This window comes from Leuresthes tenuis, unplaced genomic scaffold (assembly GCF_036924035.1).
Source record: "Leuresthes tenuis unplaced genomic scaffold, fLeuTen1.0.hap1 SCAF_23, whole genome shotgun sequence".
Classification (NCBI taxonomy): Eukaryota; Metazoa; Chordata; class Actinopteri; order Atheriniformes; family Atherinopsidae; genus Leuresthes; species Leuresthes tenuis.
Genome location: NW_027325377.1, coordinates 25,204,407 through 25,224,936, shown reverse-complemented (window position 1 = coordinate 25,224,936; position 20,530 = coordinate 25,204,407). Strand labels below are relative to the sequence as shown.

At 40.2% G+C, this 20,530-nt stretch overlaps 1 protein-coding gene across 1 annotated transcript in view; it reads left to right on the top strand.

Annotated features, from left to right (window-relative positions):
- Positions 1-15,544, top strand: part of LOC140282607 (copine-8) — a 106,301-nt gene extending 90,757 nt beyond the window's left edge. The window contains exons 15-20 of the mRNA XM_072377096.1: positions 921-1,102; positions 1,736-1,863; positions 4,470-4,572; positions 6,669-6,726; positions 6,867-6,940; positions 9,935-15,544. Of these exons, the coding sequence (XP_072233197.1) occupies positions 921-1,102; positions 1,736-1,863; positions 4,470-4,572; positions 6,669-6,726; positions 6,867-6,940; positions 9,935-10,123 (734 nt within the window). The 3' untranslated portion in view covers positions 10,124-15,544. The remainder of the gene's footprint in view (positions 1-920; positions 1,103-1,735; positions 1,864-4,469; positions 4,573-6,668; positions 6,727-6,866; positions 6,941-9,934) is intronic.
- The last annotated feature ends 4,986 nt before the right edge of the window (positions 15,545-20,530 follow it).

The following is a 20,530-nucleotide window of genomic DNA, read 5'->3' as shown; positions in this document are numbered from 1 at the left end:
GTACCGAACACTTTAGGTTATCAAAAGCATTTGAAGGAGATGCCTGAAGAGTCAGCTGGAGAAATATCACATTAATAGAGCTCTGACTGATCTGCTCAGGATCAGATAGTTTGAACGTGTGTTATAGCTCTGTTAGCTCATAGCTTCTGTTATGTGGCTACTTGCAGCTCATTCACTCCGGTAAGAACGTCCATCTTACTCAAAGTCGTCGTTCACGTTGTCAAAACTTGATAAATATCCTGCCATGTTGCACAAAACTATCAGCAGCAAACTCTGTGTGAAGTTAGCCGACTGTCACAGAGCACGGAGTGAATAAACTGTGCTGCAGGGGGGCGTGTGGATGAAGTGGTCCCAGTAGAGTGCCTGTGTAGAAATCCCTCCGTTAGCTCTCCTATAGCTGCAAGTAGCCACATAACAGCAGCTATGAGCTAACAGAGCTATAGCACACGTTCATTCATTCATTCTTCTTAAAGTATTGGTGAAATAAAGACAGATAATGCCTTATTTAGAGGCTGCATCCTCTAAGCCCCGTTCTCTCCGTTATATGGATCTCCAGTTATCTAAATATCTTCCGAAAGACGCCGACTTTCACCAAACTGTTCCTACTGGCCCCCTCCATCTCACCTGGCAGCTAAAGCTCAGTGCACTACAAGCGCTGATGGCCGTGATTAAGGGTTATCCATCTGCACTCGAGCTTCAGGTGTACTTGATCCTGTGGGTTTGTCACTTGAATCTAAGTACCGAACACTTTAGGTTATCAAAAGCAATTGAAGGAGATGCCTGACGAGTCAGCTGGAGAAATATCACATTAACAGAGCTCTGACTGATCTGCTCAGGATCAGATAGTTTTATCTGAGATACACCAGCTACAAAACCACATTACAATGTTTGACTTAAACGTTTATATCTGTCACACACAGGTAACCCCGCCCAGCCCACCTCCCTCCACTACATGAGCCCCTACCAGCTGAACGCCTATGGCATGGCTCTGAAGGCAGTCGGAGAAATCATTCAGGACTATGACAGCGACAAGATGTTCCCTGCTCTGGGATTTGGAGCCAAACTGCCTCCTGATGGACGGGTGTCCCATGAGTTTGCCTTGGTGAGCACGAGACTGAGACCTGTGGGACGTCTCAACTGTTGGATGAGACGGACAGAAGCGAGCCTGGATTTGTTTCCACTGTTTTAAAACAGCAGCTAGGTTGCAGCTTGTGGCTGTAGTGTGTGTGCAGGTCGTTTTTAATATCAGACAGAATAAAAAACTGTTGCAAACGAAGGGAAAAATGCTGAGATATTGATTTTATAGATTTAGTTTTTTTCATTCAGGTAGAAAGTTATTGGTTTGTTGACTCTAAAATACAGATAAAAGCAGAATTAAATGATTTTTAAATATTTTAGGAAACCAAACACAGCATATCAGCACAAACTGTGAAGCACGGTGGTGGAGGGCTGATGATCTGGGCTCGTTCTGCAGCCACAGGACCTGGAGTTTTGTCATTTTTAAAAAAAGATCTCCATCTTTGTTCTTTAAAAAAGAAGAACAATGGATGAAAATGTAAATCCAAACACATCTCAGCTGAAGGAAGGATTTTAGGTCGAGCTTTTGAGTTTTGCAGAGTCCTCTGAACTGCATCCATCATTCCTGAGCGTGTTTCCTCCTCTTGCTGCTCTGCTGAAGACATCTCAGATCAATCCCGGGGTTTAATCCTCTCCTCGCTTCTCCTTTTCTCTGCAGAACGGGAACCCTCAGAACCCATACTGCGCCGGCATTGACGGCGTAATGGAGGCCTACTACCAGAGTCTGAAGTCCGTTCAACTCTACGGTCCCACGAACTTCTCCCCCGTCATCAACCACGTGGCCAGGTAGTTTTTCAGCTTCCAGGACTTTGTTTTTACACTTTACTGTCAGTGCAGCGAACTTTGTGTGAAAGGAAACTGAGCAGATCGCACAGCCAGGCTTCCTGAAGCGGCGAAGCAGGTGTTCCCACGCAGTGAGGAAGAGTTTGAAGGAGCTGATTGCGTGTTTGTTTGTGTCTGGGTTTCAATGAGAACATGATTTATCCTGCAGGGAAGCCTTGCAGCTATGTGATCAAGGCAAAGTTGTCTGAAAAGACATTAAGAAACTTTAAATGCGAGCGTGTAATCAAAAAGATGTACTCAAGTGATGTCTCATCAGGTTAATTCACATCTCTGGAAGACTGTTTACTGAAATCCCAACAGCGCAGTTATGCATGAAAGGGCAACACTGCTTTATTTCTTTATTCTTCAGATGGTGAATAAACCCTAATATATTCACGTTAGCATCTGATTAGCTTAGCTCGGCATTGAGCCTGGAACAGCCAGCCTGGCTCTGACCAACGCAGATTTCTGTGTAACTCCCTGTTGTTACGTAAGTTTAACTCATTTGGACCTGACATTTGACACTTTGGAACACATTTATTAAGGGTTCAGTAAACAAGATTAGTTAATGTGCTGACTTTGAAGATGAAGGCTCGGTCTAAGCATATCTTTTACACAAAGCTTAAGAGCCTTTTTATTTAGCTTCGTATTTAGCATACATGAGAGTTTAATTTTCTCTTTGCCCAGTTTGGGTCATCTGAGATAAGGTTTTACCATGATTTCACATCCTAATTAAAGCCATATCAGCACTCTTTAAACCAAACAGGAAGCTGCCTCGCGCTCTTAAATCGTAACTGAATGCTACAAGAAGAAGCTAACATGTCTCCGGGTACTTTAGACCAGGGATGCCCCTTCTTTTGCAAATCATTGGATGATATATTCACATTTTAAAGTGAACAAGGTATCTTTTTTTCAGAAATACCCTCTCAACCAGATTGTAGATTATTAATGTTGTTCTTTAATTTGCTTCCAGACAGATCAGTGCACGTTCCACACATTCATCCTGTGTAACCACATTGTAAAACTTCTCATTTAAGGGCATCTTTCTGCAGCTCTGTTGCCTGTTTGCTTCTCAGTCTCTCAGCTTTCGTGCAGTTTGCTATGAAGAGCAGGCTGTTGTCATCAGGCTGTTATTTCTCATCTTTCACCTGTAATCCTGCCCTCTCCACCTTCATTAACTTTACCTTCTCTTCTCTCTGCCGTTCTTTGTCTCGCTCGGTATCTCAATCAGTCTCTGGCTCCTTCACTGTGATCACCTTCAATAAAAGGCACTTATGTATCAGTTATTGTTGGAGTGGAGGAGCCAGACGTACACGAACGGCTAATCTCTCAGCCCTGAAAGGTGAAGCAACTGGAGTAATCTCAGTGTGTAAATGTCAGTAACAGATCACGACTTACATGGGAATGAAAGGTCACACTCCACATTATAGAATAAATTGAAAGCCGAGGATCTGTGGAATGAAACGGATACAGAAAGAGGTTTCTGACCATTTAAAATGATCCAGAGTGGGAGCTTCGTAACATTTAGGAAATGTACTTTGGAAAGTATCAGCATCAGGAACAAGTTGAGGAAGTTTAACAGGAATATGAATCAAACATAATCAAATGATTTGCAAATACTTTAAACCCAATATGTGACAGTTGACTTGCAGCGGCGATGACGTCATCCCAGTAGAGTGCCTGTGTAGAAATCCCTCCGTTAGCTCTCCTTTAGCTGCAAGTAGCCACATAACAGCAGCTATGAGCTAACAGAGCTATAGCACACGTTCATTCATTCATTCTTCTTAAAGTATTGGTGAAATAAAGACAGATAATGCCTTATTTAGAGGCTGCATCCTCTAAGCCCCGTTCTCTCCGTTATATGGATCTCCAGTTATCTAAATATCTTCCGAAGGACGCCGACTTTCACCAAACTGTTCTCTGTGAGCAGATGAACGTATTTCATGCCAGAAATAAGGTTTAAAAACACCGGAGTTCCCCTTTAAGCTTCATCCCTGCATCCAGTGCTGTGTTTATATGCTGATGTCACTCCCAGTGTCCTCAGTTTCCTGTTTGGTCCTCTGCTTCCACGCCTGTCTCCATCTCATCCAACCACAGCTGCAGCCACTTCCTCATTAGTTCCCCCTCAGTTTATAGATCCACTCCTTTGTCCTGCTCCGTCTTTGTCAGATTCTCGCTGTTTGTTGCTGTCTGCCTGTGTTTTTAAAGTCTGCTGCTCCTCATCTCTTCAGCACCAGTCCACCCGAACACTTTCTGAAGATGGGGAGGCGCTCATCTTTCTGCTCACAGAACCAAACTTTTTATGGAAAGCTCTGAAACAACCTGCATGAAACTCAGACCCATTCAAAACATTTGTTGCACAGACAAGTCCAGTGAAGGAGTCTTTAACCTGCAGAGCAGCATGTGTTAAACATGCTCCTTGTTGCTAGCATCAAAATGAACATGATGTCTCAGTTTTTAAGCATTTCAGTGGAAAAAAAGTGTCCAAATGATAAATGATAAAGTTGATTCAAAAGAAAACAAGAGGATGGGAGCTGAAAAATAACCACAAAGATGCTTTTTGTGCACAGGTATGCAGCTTCTGTGAAGGATGGCTCTCAGTACTTTGTGCTCCTCATCATCACCGACGGCGTCATCTCAGACATGGCTCAGACTAAAGAGTCTATCGTGAATGTAAGTACATCAGCTCCCGATCCTGCAGGAAACGGCGCCAAAAGGTTGCAGCCTTTTGAGAAATTTAACTTGCATAAGTCGGTGTTTTAAACTGTAAAAAGGAAATGTGCACCACACAATCAACTCAAGTGCATGTGCATAACTACGAGCTAAACTTCCATTTGTATTGTTGTGGCTTACGTACTTTCCAAGTCTCAAGATTAATATTTTGGCCATTTTCAACTTGGTTCAACTTGGTTCGACATGCACAAGATGGACCTGACTGAGAACCTCAGATATCTGCACCTGCTGCTCTCTGCATCATGTTTGATCTGCTCAGGATGAGACCCGTTTTCATTTGTCAGGCCCAGTTTGGACCGTTTGTGTTGCCCATTTCCAGCCTGTGTCACCGCTGGAAGTTATTGAACCAAGCGGGTCCCAGTTAAGTATCATAAACTGTGTGTCAGTAGCTGGTCTGATATGGAGCCCTCGGATATTCCTTCAATGCAAAATGTTCGGGGTCAAAGTGCACATTCCAGACTTTAATTTAAAGTTATTTTTTATACATTTCAGACCCACCTTGTGGACATTACAACACTTTTTATACACACAAAAGGTCTAAAAATCTTAAAAAGTGAACACAAAGTAAACACAAAGTTGCCCTTGATGTCTCTTCTTCTACTGTGAGGAACCCTGGAGTCATTTTTTACCTGGATTTCTCTTTTATATCTCACAATAAACAACTTATTTAATCTCTGTAGCACCAAAAAATCAGGAGTATCATGTCTTAAAGTGATGCATTTGATCACATCAGTCCAACCTCTTTACTTTGGATTTAAAGATTTGAAACACCTTTAAAGGCTTCAGTGGTTGAGCTCCTCCTGGTGTGAAAGATCTTATTCCCTCTCACCCCACAACAAGTCCTTAAGAAGAAGAAGACTTCAGTTTCCAGGCTCCCGGGGATCTGCTTCTTCTAATTTGTCTTTTTTTTGTTTTTATTTTCTATACTTGCAACCATTTTTTTCAGCCTCTTGCTTTTCAGGCCATTTTAACTGCTGTTTTGTCTAAATTTTGATTTATTTTTCAAGCATATAGGTCAAAAGTTAGTTGTGGAGTGAAGCTGTTCACATTATTAATTTAATTAGATTTTTTTGGGTTTATAGTTTGTCATATTTTCTGGTGTTTTACATGTTTTTATGTTTTCAAAAGGCCAAATATCAAATATTAAAGCTTATTTTCCTTTGCCATATCTGAACCTGGATGTACCTTAGCCTTACAGAAAGTAATTAGTTGTGTTCCATAACTGAAATTTCTCATTTGCCTCCAAATAAGGGCTTATTTTTTGCTTAAGTAGGGGTTTCATGCTTCATACTCTGAATCAACCATCAGCTACCATGAGTGTTTATCATATTTATCATATTTATCATATCATACAGCGATTGGCCTTAAATCTTCTCCTCCTTTCGAGGGAGCCTTTATTATTGTTATTTCTGTGCATTTGCCGTGCGGCTCTTCCATCTGACAGCGTGTTATTCACCCCTGATCCGTCCTCTTCATCACTGTCAAGTCATAGCACGCAGCGGAGGGAAACCGGAGCGCCTCGTAGGATGGAAAGAAAACGGCGGTCAGCTGTGAAGCCGGTGACCCGGACATGTGAAAGCCACAAACACCAAAACAACAGAGAAGTGGGCAGGAAAACGTTGAGGTGTGAGGATAGTGGAGAAGGAAGGTGACGAAGATGAGGAGAAAATGGAAAAATAAAACAGCCAGAAGAGCAGAGACCTGAAGAGGAAAAAATACGAGATGTTTTGACATGATGGTCCATCTTTGTGCAGCCTCAGGTCAAAACATTCCTCAGATACACTGCTGGCATCCTGGATCTAATACACTCGCACGTTCCCACTCACACACGACCCAAACACATGTCATTTGTAAGCTGTCAGTGGATTCAGGCTGTGTTGTTGATTCTATGACTGTGATGTCTGCTCCCACGCGGCGCTCCGGGAGGTGAAAGCGTTGCACAAACCGTGCGTGTTCCACCCAAAATAATCACGAAAAGGACCTACCCAGGCTACGCTTCTGAGTGTTTATTGTTCCTCTTTTGGCTTCTCCTGCAGGCCTCCTGTCTGCCCATGTCCATCATTATCGTCGGGGTTGGACCTGCAGAATTTGATGGTGAGCCTCCAAACTCGTTCATATTTTTATGATGATTTCTGAGGATTTCAGGACTGTGCTGGTCAGCAGTCTGTCACAGGGTTGCGTGTCTTTTCAGTTTATTCTCATCTACCTTTTTTTCTGCTTTCTGTGCTCCGCAGCCATGGTTGAGCTGGACGGCGATGAAATCAGAATTTCATCCAGAGGAAGATTCGCTGAGAGAGACATTGTGCAGGTATTCTGCTCTTTCCTCCTTTTTGCTGCTCACCCAAAAAATGTTCTGAAACTCTGTTTAGGATGTTGTTTTGTTTTGCTTTTGTGGACAATTATCTACTTGGTCTGCAGGGTTCTGGTTAATTCTTCTGCACTTTCATCAGATATAGAAAAAATAAAAATGAAGGCTCACTTCAAAAGCCTTTTTATGTCACATGATGCTTTTCAGTTGACATCAACATCAAGCAAAGTTACAGTTACAGCAGAAAACTGAGTGAGATATAACAGACAGCTGGAGTTGGAAGTATACCAAAAGCAAAATTCGCCTTTTCTTACACAGTGTTTGTACAATAGAATGTATCAAAGCTAATTATGTATACAAGCTAATCATTATAAAAACGACAAATTTGAGAAAGCATCAAAATAACAAAATCTACCTTTACTATTTGGTATTTTTGGGGGAAAGGTTTTATTACTGGATCAGATACTGTTGTATAAGTAACATATAGAACAAAAGATACTGTATGTAGAACTAAGTATAAATTGATTTTATGAAGACATGCTAATTAAGATGCTAACATTAGCATGCTAACGTTAGCTAGCTTTTTTTTTGTTTGTTTTGTAAGTGGTTCCAGATCTAATAAAATCCTGTTTCACAACAGGTGGAACTTTGCCTCTACTTTTTTTTAATCTATATTAGGACTGCGTATTCCCATTCATAGCTTAGGATGGGAGTGGTAGTTAGGCGTAGAATCTGAGATGCATAAATAAGACTGCTTTTTAAATAATTTCTGCCTTTGTTTGCACTCAGTTTTTAGTCGTCAATCGACAGATTTTCATGCATCTGATCTCTGGTTGCTTTAACCTCATGGTGCACCAGACAGCAGATGGTAGGATGGTAAAAAAGAGGAGCCAATCCTCTGCTCCTCCATCTTCTGCTAAGTCTCTCCTCATTAAAATGAATGAACAGAGACCCTCCGCTCTAACCCCTGACCTAATGTCCAGCTTAAAAAGCCTTTTGGGCATCGTGGGGCCTGCAAACAGAGGGGACTGTGCAGTGCACAAAGGACAAGTAATGAAACGAGATGTTGTCACTGTGTAGGCTACGTTTTTGGCTTGTTGTTTTTATATATTTGCAGAGTTTATGATATAAAGTGGACCCTCACAGAAATGAGAGAAAACTCTCTTTAATATAATTCCTTTCTTTCATGCCTTCGTCATCTCTTTATCTTCTATTTCACACCACATGTAGTGTGTTTCATTCACAGATTCATTCTGTATCCTTGCATCAAAGCAAAGAGAAGGAACGCACATATTTCATAGCGAGCTGTTTGTTTGATTGTGCCACAGTGAAGTCACACCGTGACCTTTATGCTGCCGCTGTCATGTCTTGCTGCCTGGCACCCTCACATCGAGCCACATGGATGCTCATTAGTTAGCTTTTTAACAAGCTGATGTGGACACATGCACAGGCGATCCACGCAGAGAAGACCTGGGGATGGTGTGAAACCAAGTTTCTGTTCTGGAGCATCAGCTCAGCCAACAGGCTCCCATTATCAGCAAGCTAATAACCCCGAGTGATATTGTGAGGCTTACCCTCCACAGCGAGGGCTTCCAGCACAAATTGGCTTCTCGTTGGAGATTGGGATTGCAGGTGACAGCATGTAATGAAGTAAACAAAGCAGTCCACCTTTAGTTTAGCAGAAACATCCATGTAAGAGCAGAAAAAGATCTGTCAAGGTTTGTGGCATGTGGCTATCATTAGATATTAGATGCATTTATTGACCAGCAGTGGCTGTAAATGCAGTTCATGTTTTACACACAAAGACAGAATGAGCAGCATTCATCGCTGCATGAAGCAGTCTGAAGTCAGCTCGTGTTTTTTAGCATCAGCAGAAAATAATAAGCTTATTATAACTGATCTCAGTAATCCCAGACGTGTTGTAGCTAACTAGGTCTCAGTATTATTGGTCCGTTTAAATACCATCAGCAGATATAAGTGCCAAAAAACTCATGAATAAAAAACATGATATTGATAATTTTCACAGTTGGAGCATCTGCTTTGGCTGCTCATTTCTCTCTAAGGACAGTTTAGAAATTCACCAACTGCTGCTCAGAAAGCTGAACACCAGCCGTCTTAACTAGCATGGATTTGATTCGATCTCCACCTTTTCCCCATCTTCTCCCTTGATCTCCACTTCCATCAGTCTTTATTCTTTATTCAATCTGTTTAACACAATCTTTCCCCCTCAAGTTATTCTCTTAAAGATAGAAACTTGCATCCGTGCCTTGTTTCCTTTTTGTTGTTTTGTTTTTCATCTGGAGGAAAAGAAAAAATAAATATTTTGTTAGTTTTTGTAATACTCCCTTTGGCCTTTAACCCTTTAACCCTGCTTTAAAATCCAGTTTACCCGGCAAAAACTGATCATAGAATTTAAAAGATTTAAGAAAATTTGGATTTCCGAATGACAGTCGGACCACATGTCAGGGAAAAATATAAGATTAGCAACAATGGTTTTATTCATGATTTATTATTTTCAATTTCTAATCAAACTCACATTTAACATTTACAGTTAATAACCTTAACTTCAAACTGTATTCAAACACAGTTACAGGTTGTTGTTTTTTTTAAATGCAGCTAATTTTGGTCATTTTAACACTGACCGTTAAATATTTAGCTAATAATTTTGGTCATTTAAATCCTAATTTAAGCTAATAATGCACAGTGCTAGTTGCGAGCCCAGTTAGTCAGACTGGTTTGCTCGCTTTTAGTAACTAGGATATGGAATATTGCTGTTCAGGGTAGGATTTAATACGGATTCGCACAAGCGTTAATGCTTGATGGTATCCAGTAATCAGGCGATCTGATTGGCTGGTGTATGACACAAATTATGTCAGCAAAGCCAAGCAACGGACCCAAATTCAATTTAGCAACACAAGAATTTAAAGTGAGAAGCAAGATGCCTGAAATGTGAATTTAGAGCGTTGGACTCATATTTCTTCTCTGTCCTTCCAGTTTGTCCCATTCAGGGATTACATCGACCGAACAGGTAACCACGTCCTGAGCATGGCTCGGCTCGCCAAAGACGTCCTGGCCGAGATCCCCGACCAGTTCCTCTCCTACATGCGGACCCGTGGGATAAAGCCTTCGCCAGCACCACCTCCCTACACTCCGCCAGGGCAACCCATCCAAACCCAGATTTAAGGGGCGGAGCTGAGAAATGTGGTCGAGTCAGGGGTTCGCAGAACTTTACACGCGAAATACTTCCATTTCCCTAAAGCCGCTCTCCATGCCTTGTCGTCGTGGATCACAGAGGTCTTTCTCGTGTTCAGGAAGCTGCACGTCAGGCCAGAGTGGAGACGCCTCTGAGGGGAAAAGCCAACAAGAGTCTGTTTACTTCCACTGTCAAGCATTCCTGTAATCGTCTGGATTTTTACTGATTTGTTTTTTTTGGGTTGTTTTTCTCTTGGGAAACCTGGAAAGTCCTCGTAGAGAGTTAGTAAGTACGAGCTGTGAGGAGAAACGTGAAGAAAGGACGGGGCGGGGGGGCTAATGAAGGACCAAATCTTTGGAAACATTGTAAAGAGAATGTCTCCAGACAAACAAGGAATCACTTGATCTTAAATGAACAATATCTCCTGTAAATACCTGGACAAATGTAACTTCTCTTTCTCTTTTTCTCTCTCCAGATCACTCACTGTTTACAGTAAATGCTATTAAGGATTTCTACTGTTGATACTTTTATATACATATAATTTCAATATGGAGCTTGTTATACTCTCTCTTACTTTCTCTCTCCTGGCACTCGTGTCAGGTAGCAGCAGTGCAGGTCCTGGTAGCCCTTCTGTACTGTACCGTACCGTGCCGTACTGTACCGTATTCTAGTGTTTGTATTAACCTTTTTGCATGAGTGTAGCCTCAGTGCATGCATATAGTGGCCCTGCACTACCTCTTCTACCCATCTGTCTGTCACTTCATCCTGTCTGTCTTCATCGCTCTTTCTTTTGTGCCTCTCTCACCTCGAGTAGCTCTGTTTCCATTCCGTACAGCAATTTATTGTATTAGAAAAACTATAAAAGCTCAATTTCAGAGCAATCAGTTTCATAACTAATTTACCTTCAAAACAAAATATTAAAATATTACTTTCATTTAGCAATGCCCAATGATGTTGGCCAGTAGATGTGGCCTATTTTAAATTAAAATGAAAGTTGTTTACTTTATACATTTTGTCCAGAGGTGAAAATATGTTGACACCGTATGGGTGCAATCGGTGAAAATTAGATGAAAGTTATTGTTGAATAACTGGAAGTATCTTGTTTATTTCAGTGTCCATAAAAAAGAAAAACATTATTTTCCCTAATGCATGTCATCAGTTGTAGCCATGTATGCTACACAAAAGGTGGTGATGTTGCTTAAAAAGTGTGCGATTTCTGCTGCTTTCAAAATGAACTTGTTTAGCTTACCCAATAGTTTAATGTAAAACCAAAAACATGAAGAACTAATATCACTCATCAACTGTATTGTGTGTGCATTGGCAATTAGCAGCTATTAGTAGATTAACACTCTTAAGATATTGTAACTGGGAAACGAAATATCTTCAAACTCTCCGCATGCTAGCTTTGTTGTTTTGAAAATGTTAGCATGCTAACGTTAGCATCGGTATTAGCATGTTTTCATGAAATCAATTCAGATATTATATTTATTCTATAGATGTTTTGTGCTGTATGTTACTTATACACCAGTGATCCAATAATGACAAAACCTTTTACCAAATGGTAATGGTAGATTTTGTCATTTAGTTAAATGCTTAAAAAAAAAAAGTTTGAAGGCTAATCTTGAATTCGGGGGCAGATGCTAATTGAGTTTGATAAAATGTGTTCTCAATTTCTGAGGCCTGCTCAGGCCTGTGTAGCTGACCAATCAGAGCAGGGTTTTTAGTATCTAGTTTTACAGGAAACGCGTAATCTGGTGGCAGTATTATGCCACTTCATTAGCAGTTTCTGTGGAATTAGTAGGACGAAGCACAGCTGCTAGCATTGAGAAAGACATAAAGTTTAAAATATACCCAATTTTATTTGTTGTTAATGTCTTAATTCTTAAATGTCAGTTTGTTTAGGTTTGTTTAAGATGATGGGGATTCAAAGTACTACCTTTGTTTTTGAGCAATTCAGATTTTCATGTAGCATAATTGACAGTTGAATGGAAACGTAGCTACTGTTTCTCTCTCTATGTATCTGTGTATCTCATCCAAACTGCCTTGGCAATACGATGCCCACGTGCCCAGGGGTTCCATCTCATTTTGTCGTCATTTCCACCCCATTTTTAAAACGACAGCAGCTGCTCTCAAACAAAATGCTGTTTGAGTAAAAAGAGCCCAGTGGTCAAAAATGCATAGAAAAACACACTTTCCCTTTGTATGCTCTTTGGTTCTCTGTTGTGTGTGTGAGCTCTAACTTTCCTTGCACCTTTAGCTTTGATACAGCTTCGTATGTATGTTTTTAGGATTTCTAATCACGTGTACATGGATGATTTTTGTGGTCACTGACGACATCCGACAGCAAGTTTCTGATTAACTTTGATTTCTTCTGTTTTTGTGGTGAATGTGGACAGATTGATGAAGAATGAATTCTTTAAAGACGTTAAACTGTATAGATTGACAGTTTTAAAAGGCTTACAGAAAGTGTGACTGCAATAATTTCACTTTTATTGGATGTTGACTGAACTCATCTATTTGACAAGGTTGTAGAGATGTTTCCAGTTTTTACACATCTCGGTAGCTAGCTAAACCAGATAGTATCTGGGAAGTATTGTGTAAGGAAAAGCTGCTCTGATGACACTTTATTTTCTCTGTTGTGGAGTCATCACTATGCTCTCAGGGTCCTTATATTCCTTAGCACTGTATAGAACAGAATTGGTACCTGATATTACCCAAGATACTGTTGGAACTCATCAGAGGGGGTTAGAGTACGGTTGGTGTCCCTTATTAATCATATCAAACAGTAACCTGTGATTTAGCTGTTCTTTATCTCAGTAAATAGAGATATTTTCAGTTGAAATGAATCTAAATTTACAAAAGGAAGTGCATTAACATTCAGTAACATTGAACTAAGGAGAACAGGACTCTGGCAGCGTAGAAGCTTCTGATTTGTTCTGATTACACGATACCAAATACAAATTGAAGATGAATATGGTCGTGTGATGGAAACTTTGCTAAATTTATAAAACAAACAAAAAGCACCTGAAATAATTCATGTTTTCAGAAATGATAACGCCGGTTTGTTAAAACTCTGTTTGTCTTCTTACACTGATGCCCTGTCTTATAGTTGCCTGACAATCCCAAACTCATCTCGTGTTTTTCACCTTCTTCCCAACAACTATCACTGTAGCAGAGCGCCAACATGGCAGCTCTAACTGCATGAATGTGTGTGTGCGTGTTGTCTCAGAACTCTTGCAGCCACCTGCTGCGTTCAAAGCCTCGCTGGACATATCATTAGGACTGCAGGTCAACATGAGGAGCTCATTACTGCAGCAGATACACTATAAAACAGATCCACCAAACTGTTAACGGATCCGAAAATGTGGGCACCACAGTGGGTTCATCACAGGCTCTGTTGATTGGAGAGTCCAAGAAGTTTCCTGTGGGAACATTGGATGTGATGCTGCAGCTGTACATTTAATCAGAATGAAAAACATCTTGTTTTATCATTAAAATGGTTAAATTACAGTTACAGATCAAAGGGAACCAATCAGAAACGAGAAACACGTAAAGATGAAATATTCGTTTGGACAATTTATTGTTGATTGTAAATTTTTTACCCAATTGGCTGACAAAGTTCAAACACTCATGCCCCGGTTGTGTTTTCCTCACTAAATCCTTTCAGGGTTGGACAAACGATGCTTTTTTTCTCTAAATATCTTGAAAAACTTTTTATCCGGAGCGGGACGCAGTGCAGATGCAAGAAAGGCCAGAAAGGCCTGAATAGAATAGAAAAATACTTTATTCACCCCCCAGTGGGGGAATTCAAATTAGTCAAGTAGCTCAAAAAAATTTAATATTTACAATGATTGTATATTAGAGCAACAATAATAATAAAATAATAACTTTGATGAGAACATGTCAGCAGTCAGTGTTAAAAAGCCTTATGGCTGCGGGGACAAAGGACCTCCTGAACCTCTCAGTCCTCATTGAAGGACCTGAGCCATCTCAGGAAGAAGAGACGAGACGGCTCGGCTCAGCTCGGCTCAGCTCGGCTCGGCTCGGCTTGGGTCGGCTCGGGCAAAACTTCCGAGCCCTGTTGAAATAATATTAGCGACATCCTGTATAAATCATTTCCGCCTGATATTAACATTTAGGTGATGAGGACTGCAAGAGTGAGGCAGAGTTAGATATTTAGAGTTATATATTGTACTATATTTGAACTATATAACTGGATGGTAATCGATACGAGAATCGATAAGAGAATCGGCAAGAGAATCAATAAGAGAATCGGTAAGAGAATTGATAAGAGAATCGATACGGAACCGAATCAATAAGCGATATCGTTAATGGAACCGGAATTGCTAAATTCTTAACAGTTCCCATCCCTACCTATTCCAGTGTTGCAGAAACACATCTCCCCATCCTGACATCCTGTGGTCTGGTCCTGGATACTGCAGGAAACTGTTTAATCTCTACAAAACGCCTCAAGAGGATGAGTTTGTCATAGTTTAGGCTCACAAATCAGAGTCGATGATTTTAACGGCTCAACACGAAAAAGAAATTCAGAAATCTATTCAGAAAATCACTTCGATAATCTGATGTCACTGAGACTTTGAGATTTTTGTTTATAAAACTCAAGTTAAAACATTTCGGTGCCAAAAATGAATCCGTATTGGATTTAAAGGTATTATTTTAAATAATTTGATTAATTTGCTAATAAAGATTGAATTTTTCTGACCTTTCTTGCTGCCGCGCTCACATCGTCCACATAGTCGGAGCTGCCAATTATCTCCAGCTGTTCCACGTTGGTCTGTTTCAGCTGAACAAAGATATGTTATTTTTTAATCACTGACTTTATCTGTCCCCACAAAGCCAGAAGTGAGTGTATGTAAGTGTGTGTGTGCATGCCTGTATTTTATAGTGTGTCTGTGAGTGCCTGTGAGGCACCTTTACAAGAGTGTTTTATTAGACCAGGTAAGATGTTTGTTTACTAAAGATATCCAAATAATATATTGTATGCTTGTCATATCTTCTTAACAATGTGCACTATGTTTGCATGTACAGTTTTACAAAGGATGCACCAGTTCCTTTTGTTAAAAACTGAGTGTTTTGAAATATAAAATCTCTATGAAAATTAACTGTACAAAATGGCCTTAAATCTCTCACTGATTTTCTTGGAATTGTGCGATGCCTTCTTCAGATAAATGACTTGTTTAAAGGAATTGATTATAGTGGCAGTGTTTCTATTGCTTTCGAGTGTATTTTCTTTGCACAAGTTCAGTTATGAAAAGAAATTGTATTTTTTTTTTTAAACCGTGATTAATCAGATAAAGCATGGCTGAAGTACTGATTGTCTGATAAATACATAGATGACTATTTCTGTATTGAACTATGGATTTTTAAATAAATATTCATATCAAACTCAATCTTCAGTGTTCAAATACATCTTTTACCCCTTAAAGTTTGTCTTTTTTCCTTCTTTTTTAACAAATAAAGCACATGTCAACCAACTTTGACACTAAATTAAAAACATCTGTAATTTAATTCAAAGATGAAGCAACTATTTTCCATATTTTTTAAAGATTTTCTCAGTTTTTCTTTTGTCGAATTGGCACCTTGCAGTTAGTAAAGCTGCCAACGCCCTGTCACAGAAACACCCAGATGGGTATGTCTGCTGGGGGTTGATGGGGTTTGTTATTAACACTCAGATGCCGTTACTGATTTTCCTGATCTGGCTTGTTTTTGTTAGAATTTTAGCATACCCCCTCCATAAGAGTGGTGGGGGGTTACTTAATTGACCTGAAGAGGCTGTTGCTTCCTGCTGTTACCAGAATAAGGTTCATGGCCTGACGTAGGTTCACAGTACAAGTAACTCTGTCATTGTGTTGTTGCATCCATGTGTTTCTCTTGTGTTTGGGAGTTATGTAACCTAGTGTGTTCACACTGTACAGCTGATCTGCAACAGGGGGTCACACACCACAAGACTTTTCCCCAGATTTAACCTCCAGCTCATTTGACAAATCTATATTAAGCATTTCCAGCTGTCATGTAGACAAGACTCATCATTAATGTCACAATATACACAATATAATTAAGTCTGTAATCATATTGCACAATGGAAACCTCTAAGAGGCACGTTATAGCCAACATTTAACCAAATTGTGTTGAGTTTCCTGGCAGTATTTTCTTCATCATGCTCTGTTTGCTGTATGGTTCTTTTTCCAAAAGATTTCCCCCAACATATTATCCCTTGAGCCCATCGCTTGGAATCTCATCGACTGTAGCTACGTGCTTAAGACTCACAAATCATGTCTTTGGAGTGTTCACACATAGCGATTGGTGACCTCTGATCGAACCAGTTTGACTCAGACCTGGGCCGATGAGCTTAGAACTTAGCTTTGGTGTGAAAAAAGCTAGCTTAACTCCTGCTAAAGGCATAAAACACAACTTGTAAAACAGGTAAAGCTCATTTAAATAAGGAGAGATCAAATTAAACGTTGACACAAATCTACTGTAAGGCGACCTGTCCTTGGACAAAGTTGTCCCCGAAAATGTCCCCGATTTTGACACTGAATGGGGGGGAAATGCGCGCAGAGTAACACCAGTTATTACGGTAGCCATTGAACGCATCACCAGAGACGACGTCATAGACGTACAGACGCAGCAGCGTCAACAGCAACAATCAAGAGGCGGCAAAAAGGAAAGAAAAGGAGACCAACGGCCGCCATAAATGGTATGTTGTGGATTAATTTATTTATTTTGTGTTAACTGGCAGGGTTTTTTTTGTTGTTTTTTTTGGCAGATTTTTCACCGCCGCATTGAAAATGTCCCCGATTTTCATTTGAGAAATCTGGTCACCTTAATCTAGCCGAAATCGCAAGAAAGAGAGAACAAAATGTATCAGGTCTCCGTTATCAAGCTAAAGCTGAAATTGTTAACAGGAGGAGGACATTAGAGGTCCGTTCGGGCTGGTTTTTGAGGTTATGCGGGTTTTTTTTGGCTCTGAAAGTTATAGATTTGCATGAAAATATTATAATTTGGTCTTGAAAACGAAATATTTAATTGTACTTTTCTGCTTTTACTTGCTTTTTCAAAGAAATGTGAGCTTTTTGTAGTCTTTGCTGCTGTTCAGAACCAGTTGAAAATAACAATTATGGCAATTTACTCATTCCTGAACCAAAGTTAAAGTCCACACACACGTTTCGAACCTAAACTCCTCCAGATTCCTTCCATTTATCCTCATATAGGAGCTGCTGCCCACATGGTAACTGTCTTCTAATGCCATATGCTTACAAAAGTCTCTCCCACTCACTTTGCATTGTTTCCAACTTGATAACAAGCAGACAGTAGCAGCACATTTAATCTTTTTCAACCCAAACCCCTCAAATGCAAAAGCTAATTATCACAGAAAAAGTATAAATCCTGCAGTGTAGCTGACATTATCTCATTAATTGCTATCTTTATTGTTGCTACAGCTTGTTCTGAGTACGTAGGAAGTCACCGAGTTGAACAGAGACGCCACTAAAACCTTTAAATGCCAACGGATAAAAACATTTTCTGGAGTCCCTCGGAGCACAAATTAAAGTGAGACATCTGTGAGAATATGTCAGCTTTATGCTGATAGTGAAGCTTGCTGATGTGACAGATATAATCAAGCATGTGTCCCTGCAACCGAAGGCAGCCCAATCAATCACCATCAGCCCATCGATGTCAGGTGCTGGCCCTCTTCTTTCCCTCATACATGCGCTCGTACATTAAGGAAACGGACAGAACCGGCTGATGAATCTGCTTCATTAATCGTCCATATTTGCATGTATTAGCAAAACAAATCCACTCAGCTGGCGGCACATTTGCCCGCTGAAAATCAAGCCTGAAATCGAGAATCGGCTGTGTGGAGTCAAGTGAAATTACACTTCTCTTGGAAAGGTGATTTGTGTTGATGGAGATCAATTTTCTTTATCTTGGTGATAATTAATGACTCCAGATTGTTCCTATTTTACATTTTTATGCTATAAATACCACAAGAGACCCATTTGTAGCCTCACTATGTGCTAATGAGGCCTGCACAATGGAATATTTCACCATTTCATGTTTTTTTGGGCCGCGGCTGCAGAGGATGTGGCAGATAATTAGAGAAATTCACCTCACCTGGTCTGACTGGCAGCTGTCTTCAAACAAGCTGCAGCCGCTCAGCAAACTGAAAAACCGAAAAATGTGAGCTTTTTCTTCGTTGTTCTTCCCTGATAACTCTGAGAGACTCTGTTCTTGGTCCGTTTGGACCACAGTTCTGCTGTGATCTCCGAACAAAACAACTGCGAAGAGACGTAAGAAAGCCGAGAAAGTCATAGAAGAAGAAAACAAATGAATGTAAAACAACTACAAAAAGGAGCCAGAATGAGTGGCATTAGACGCAGAGTCGATCTTACCAGGTAAGACAAGCTTATCTTGGTTAATCTTCGGTTACGGTCTCTGCTTTTATGTCCATAAAACGAGTTTAAAACTAGTTTAAAGCTCCGTTTTTCTTCCCAACCAGTGGAAACAAAGAAGGAAGCCGAACTGTCAGGATAAAAGCTTGAACTGTTATTTAACCAGAGATCCAGAGGCACTGATCCAGCAGGATTTTATGTTTCCAGTCATAGTTGTTGCTGTTTAAACATTTTCCTCAATAAAAAGTTACATTTCTTCACAAAAATCAAAATTAGGTCTGATTAAACCAGGAAGCAGAAACAGTTTTAAGATTAAATATCAGAGTATTTAATAGATATTCTATAAATTTTTTATGTTTTAATCAGTTTTCAGAACATGCATCTAAAAGCTTTCTTGAAATCTTTATTATGTTCATATTAAACGATAAAGAAATTAAACGATTAACCAGAAGGGTTCAGCTTCAGCTGATATAACAGCCGACAGATAAGGAAAATTAAATCAGCGACACCTTTAATCCTGATTTAATCACAGAAAAGAAAGACCTTTCGTGTCAAACCCAGCGATAATGAGCTGTTTGTATGTCGAGCATCTTCACACGAAACATTTATCACGATTCTGACTAATTCTGCTGTTTTTGGACATTTTTAAACACTTTCAGAGCAAAGTTTAACCTCCGTAATGTTATATTTGGATTCATCCCTCATTTTAAACAGCTTCTGGATATCAAGTGGTAAATGTTAATCTGAATAATGTTCTAATCCACTAAATCTTTGAGTATTTAGTTGCATAAGTAACAGATTTATTGGCTCTGGATTTGTTATGATGCGTATGGCCTTTTATCTGGATGTTAGTTCGACTTCTGACAGACGAACAAGACAAAATGGTTTGAAGTCATCGTCTCCTCCAGTCCAGTGGAAAGTCTTTAATATGTCTGAGCACTTTGGGGCCCTTTGGGGCCCTTTAGGGCTCTTTGTTTCAGTGATTTCAAGTGTAAAAAGATCCTCTTGTTGACACTGATTTGCCTCATTTGTGCCTCTTCATCTTCTCCTCCAACTGTGTGGAACCTGGAAATCGTTCCAGTATTTTGAAGCACATCTCAGCTTCTAAAACACTCTGAAGAGAGGAGATTACCTGGAGAGGAGGCATGATGGAGGAGCTTTTTTCCACACTGTAACCTGAATAAAAACACACCGACACAAACGTTTTATGCTCATCTGACAGCAGAAAACGACTCTGCAGCTGTGTCAGATGCCACATCTTTACCGACGTCTGTTTCAAGCGAGGCTGACGAATTTCCACCTGCTCACATCTCTGATGGTGAACTAAGATGCGAGTTCAGACATCCAAGGGAGGAATTAAGTGCGTCCAAACTAGGTAATGAGATCAAAGGGAAAGATTTGGGTCTGGAATGTGTCTGAATCTTGATGGTAAACATAATATTTGCTCTGCAGCTCATGCATTTGTCCTGTTTTCAGCCTCAGGACATCCAGCACTGGGGGAACATGCTTTGGAGTTATAAATAATAAGAAAGCAGTGACATTTAAAGCAGCCATGTACACCTGGTTGTGGTTCAGTTTTTTACGAATCTGATTATCACGGGAAGCTGCGACTGCTGGGTTTGCTGTCAGAATCAGCTCTTAGCTTCACATCAACAGGAAAACCAGGAGAAAGACACTGAAATTTAAGGTGTGAGACCCATAAATCCTGATTAAAGTGGAGATACTCCAGGCTCAGACTCAACTGGTTACAGCTTGTCTGTTTAAATTCATCACGTTTCACTGAAAATCCAGTTAAAAATCAGCAGAATATTTCTGAGTTGTTTGAATATGATTTGAGGCTTTTTTCCCTGCTCAGAGAGCCTCATGCATGCCTCAGGTTGCTATAAATAGCTTTATTTTCCCAGCGCGCCTGAGGTAAAGGGAAGAGATGGATGGATTGATTGTGGGTTGAAGAGAGGCGGAGAGAGGAAAAGGTGCTAATATCCC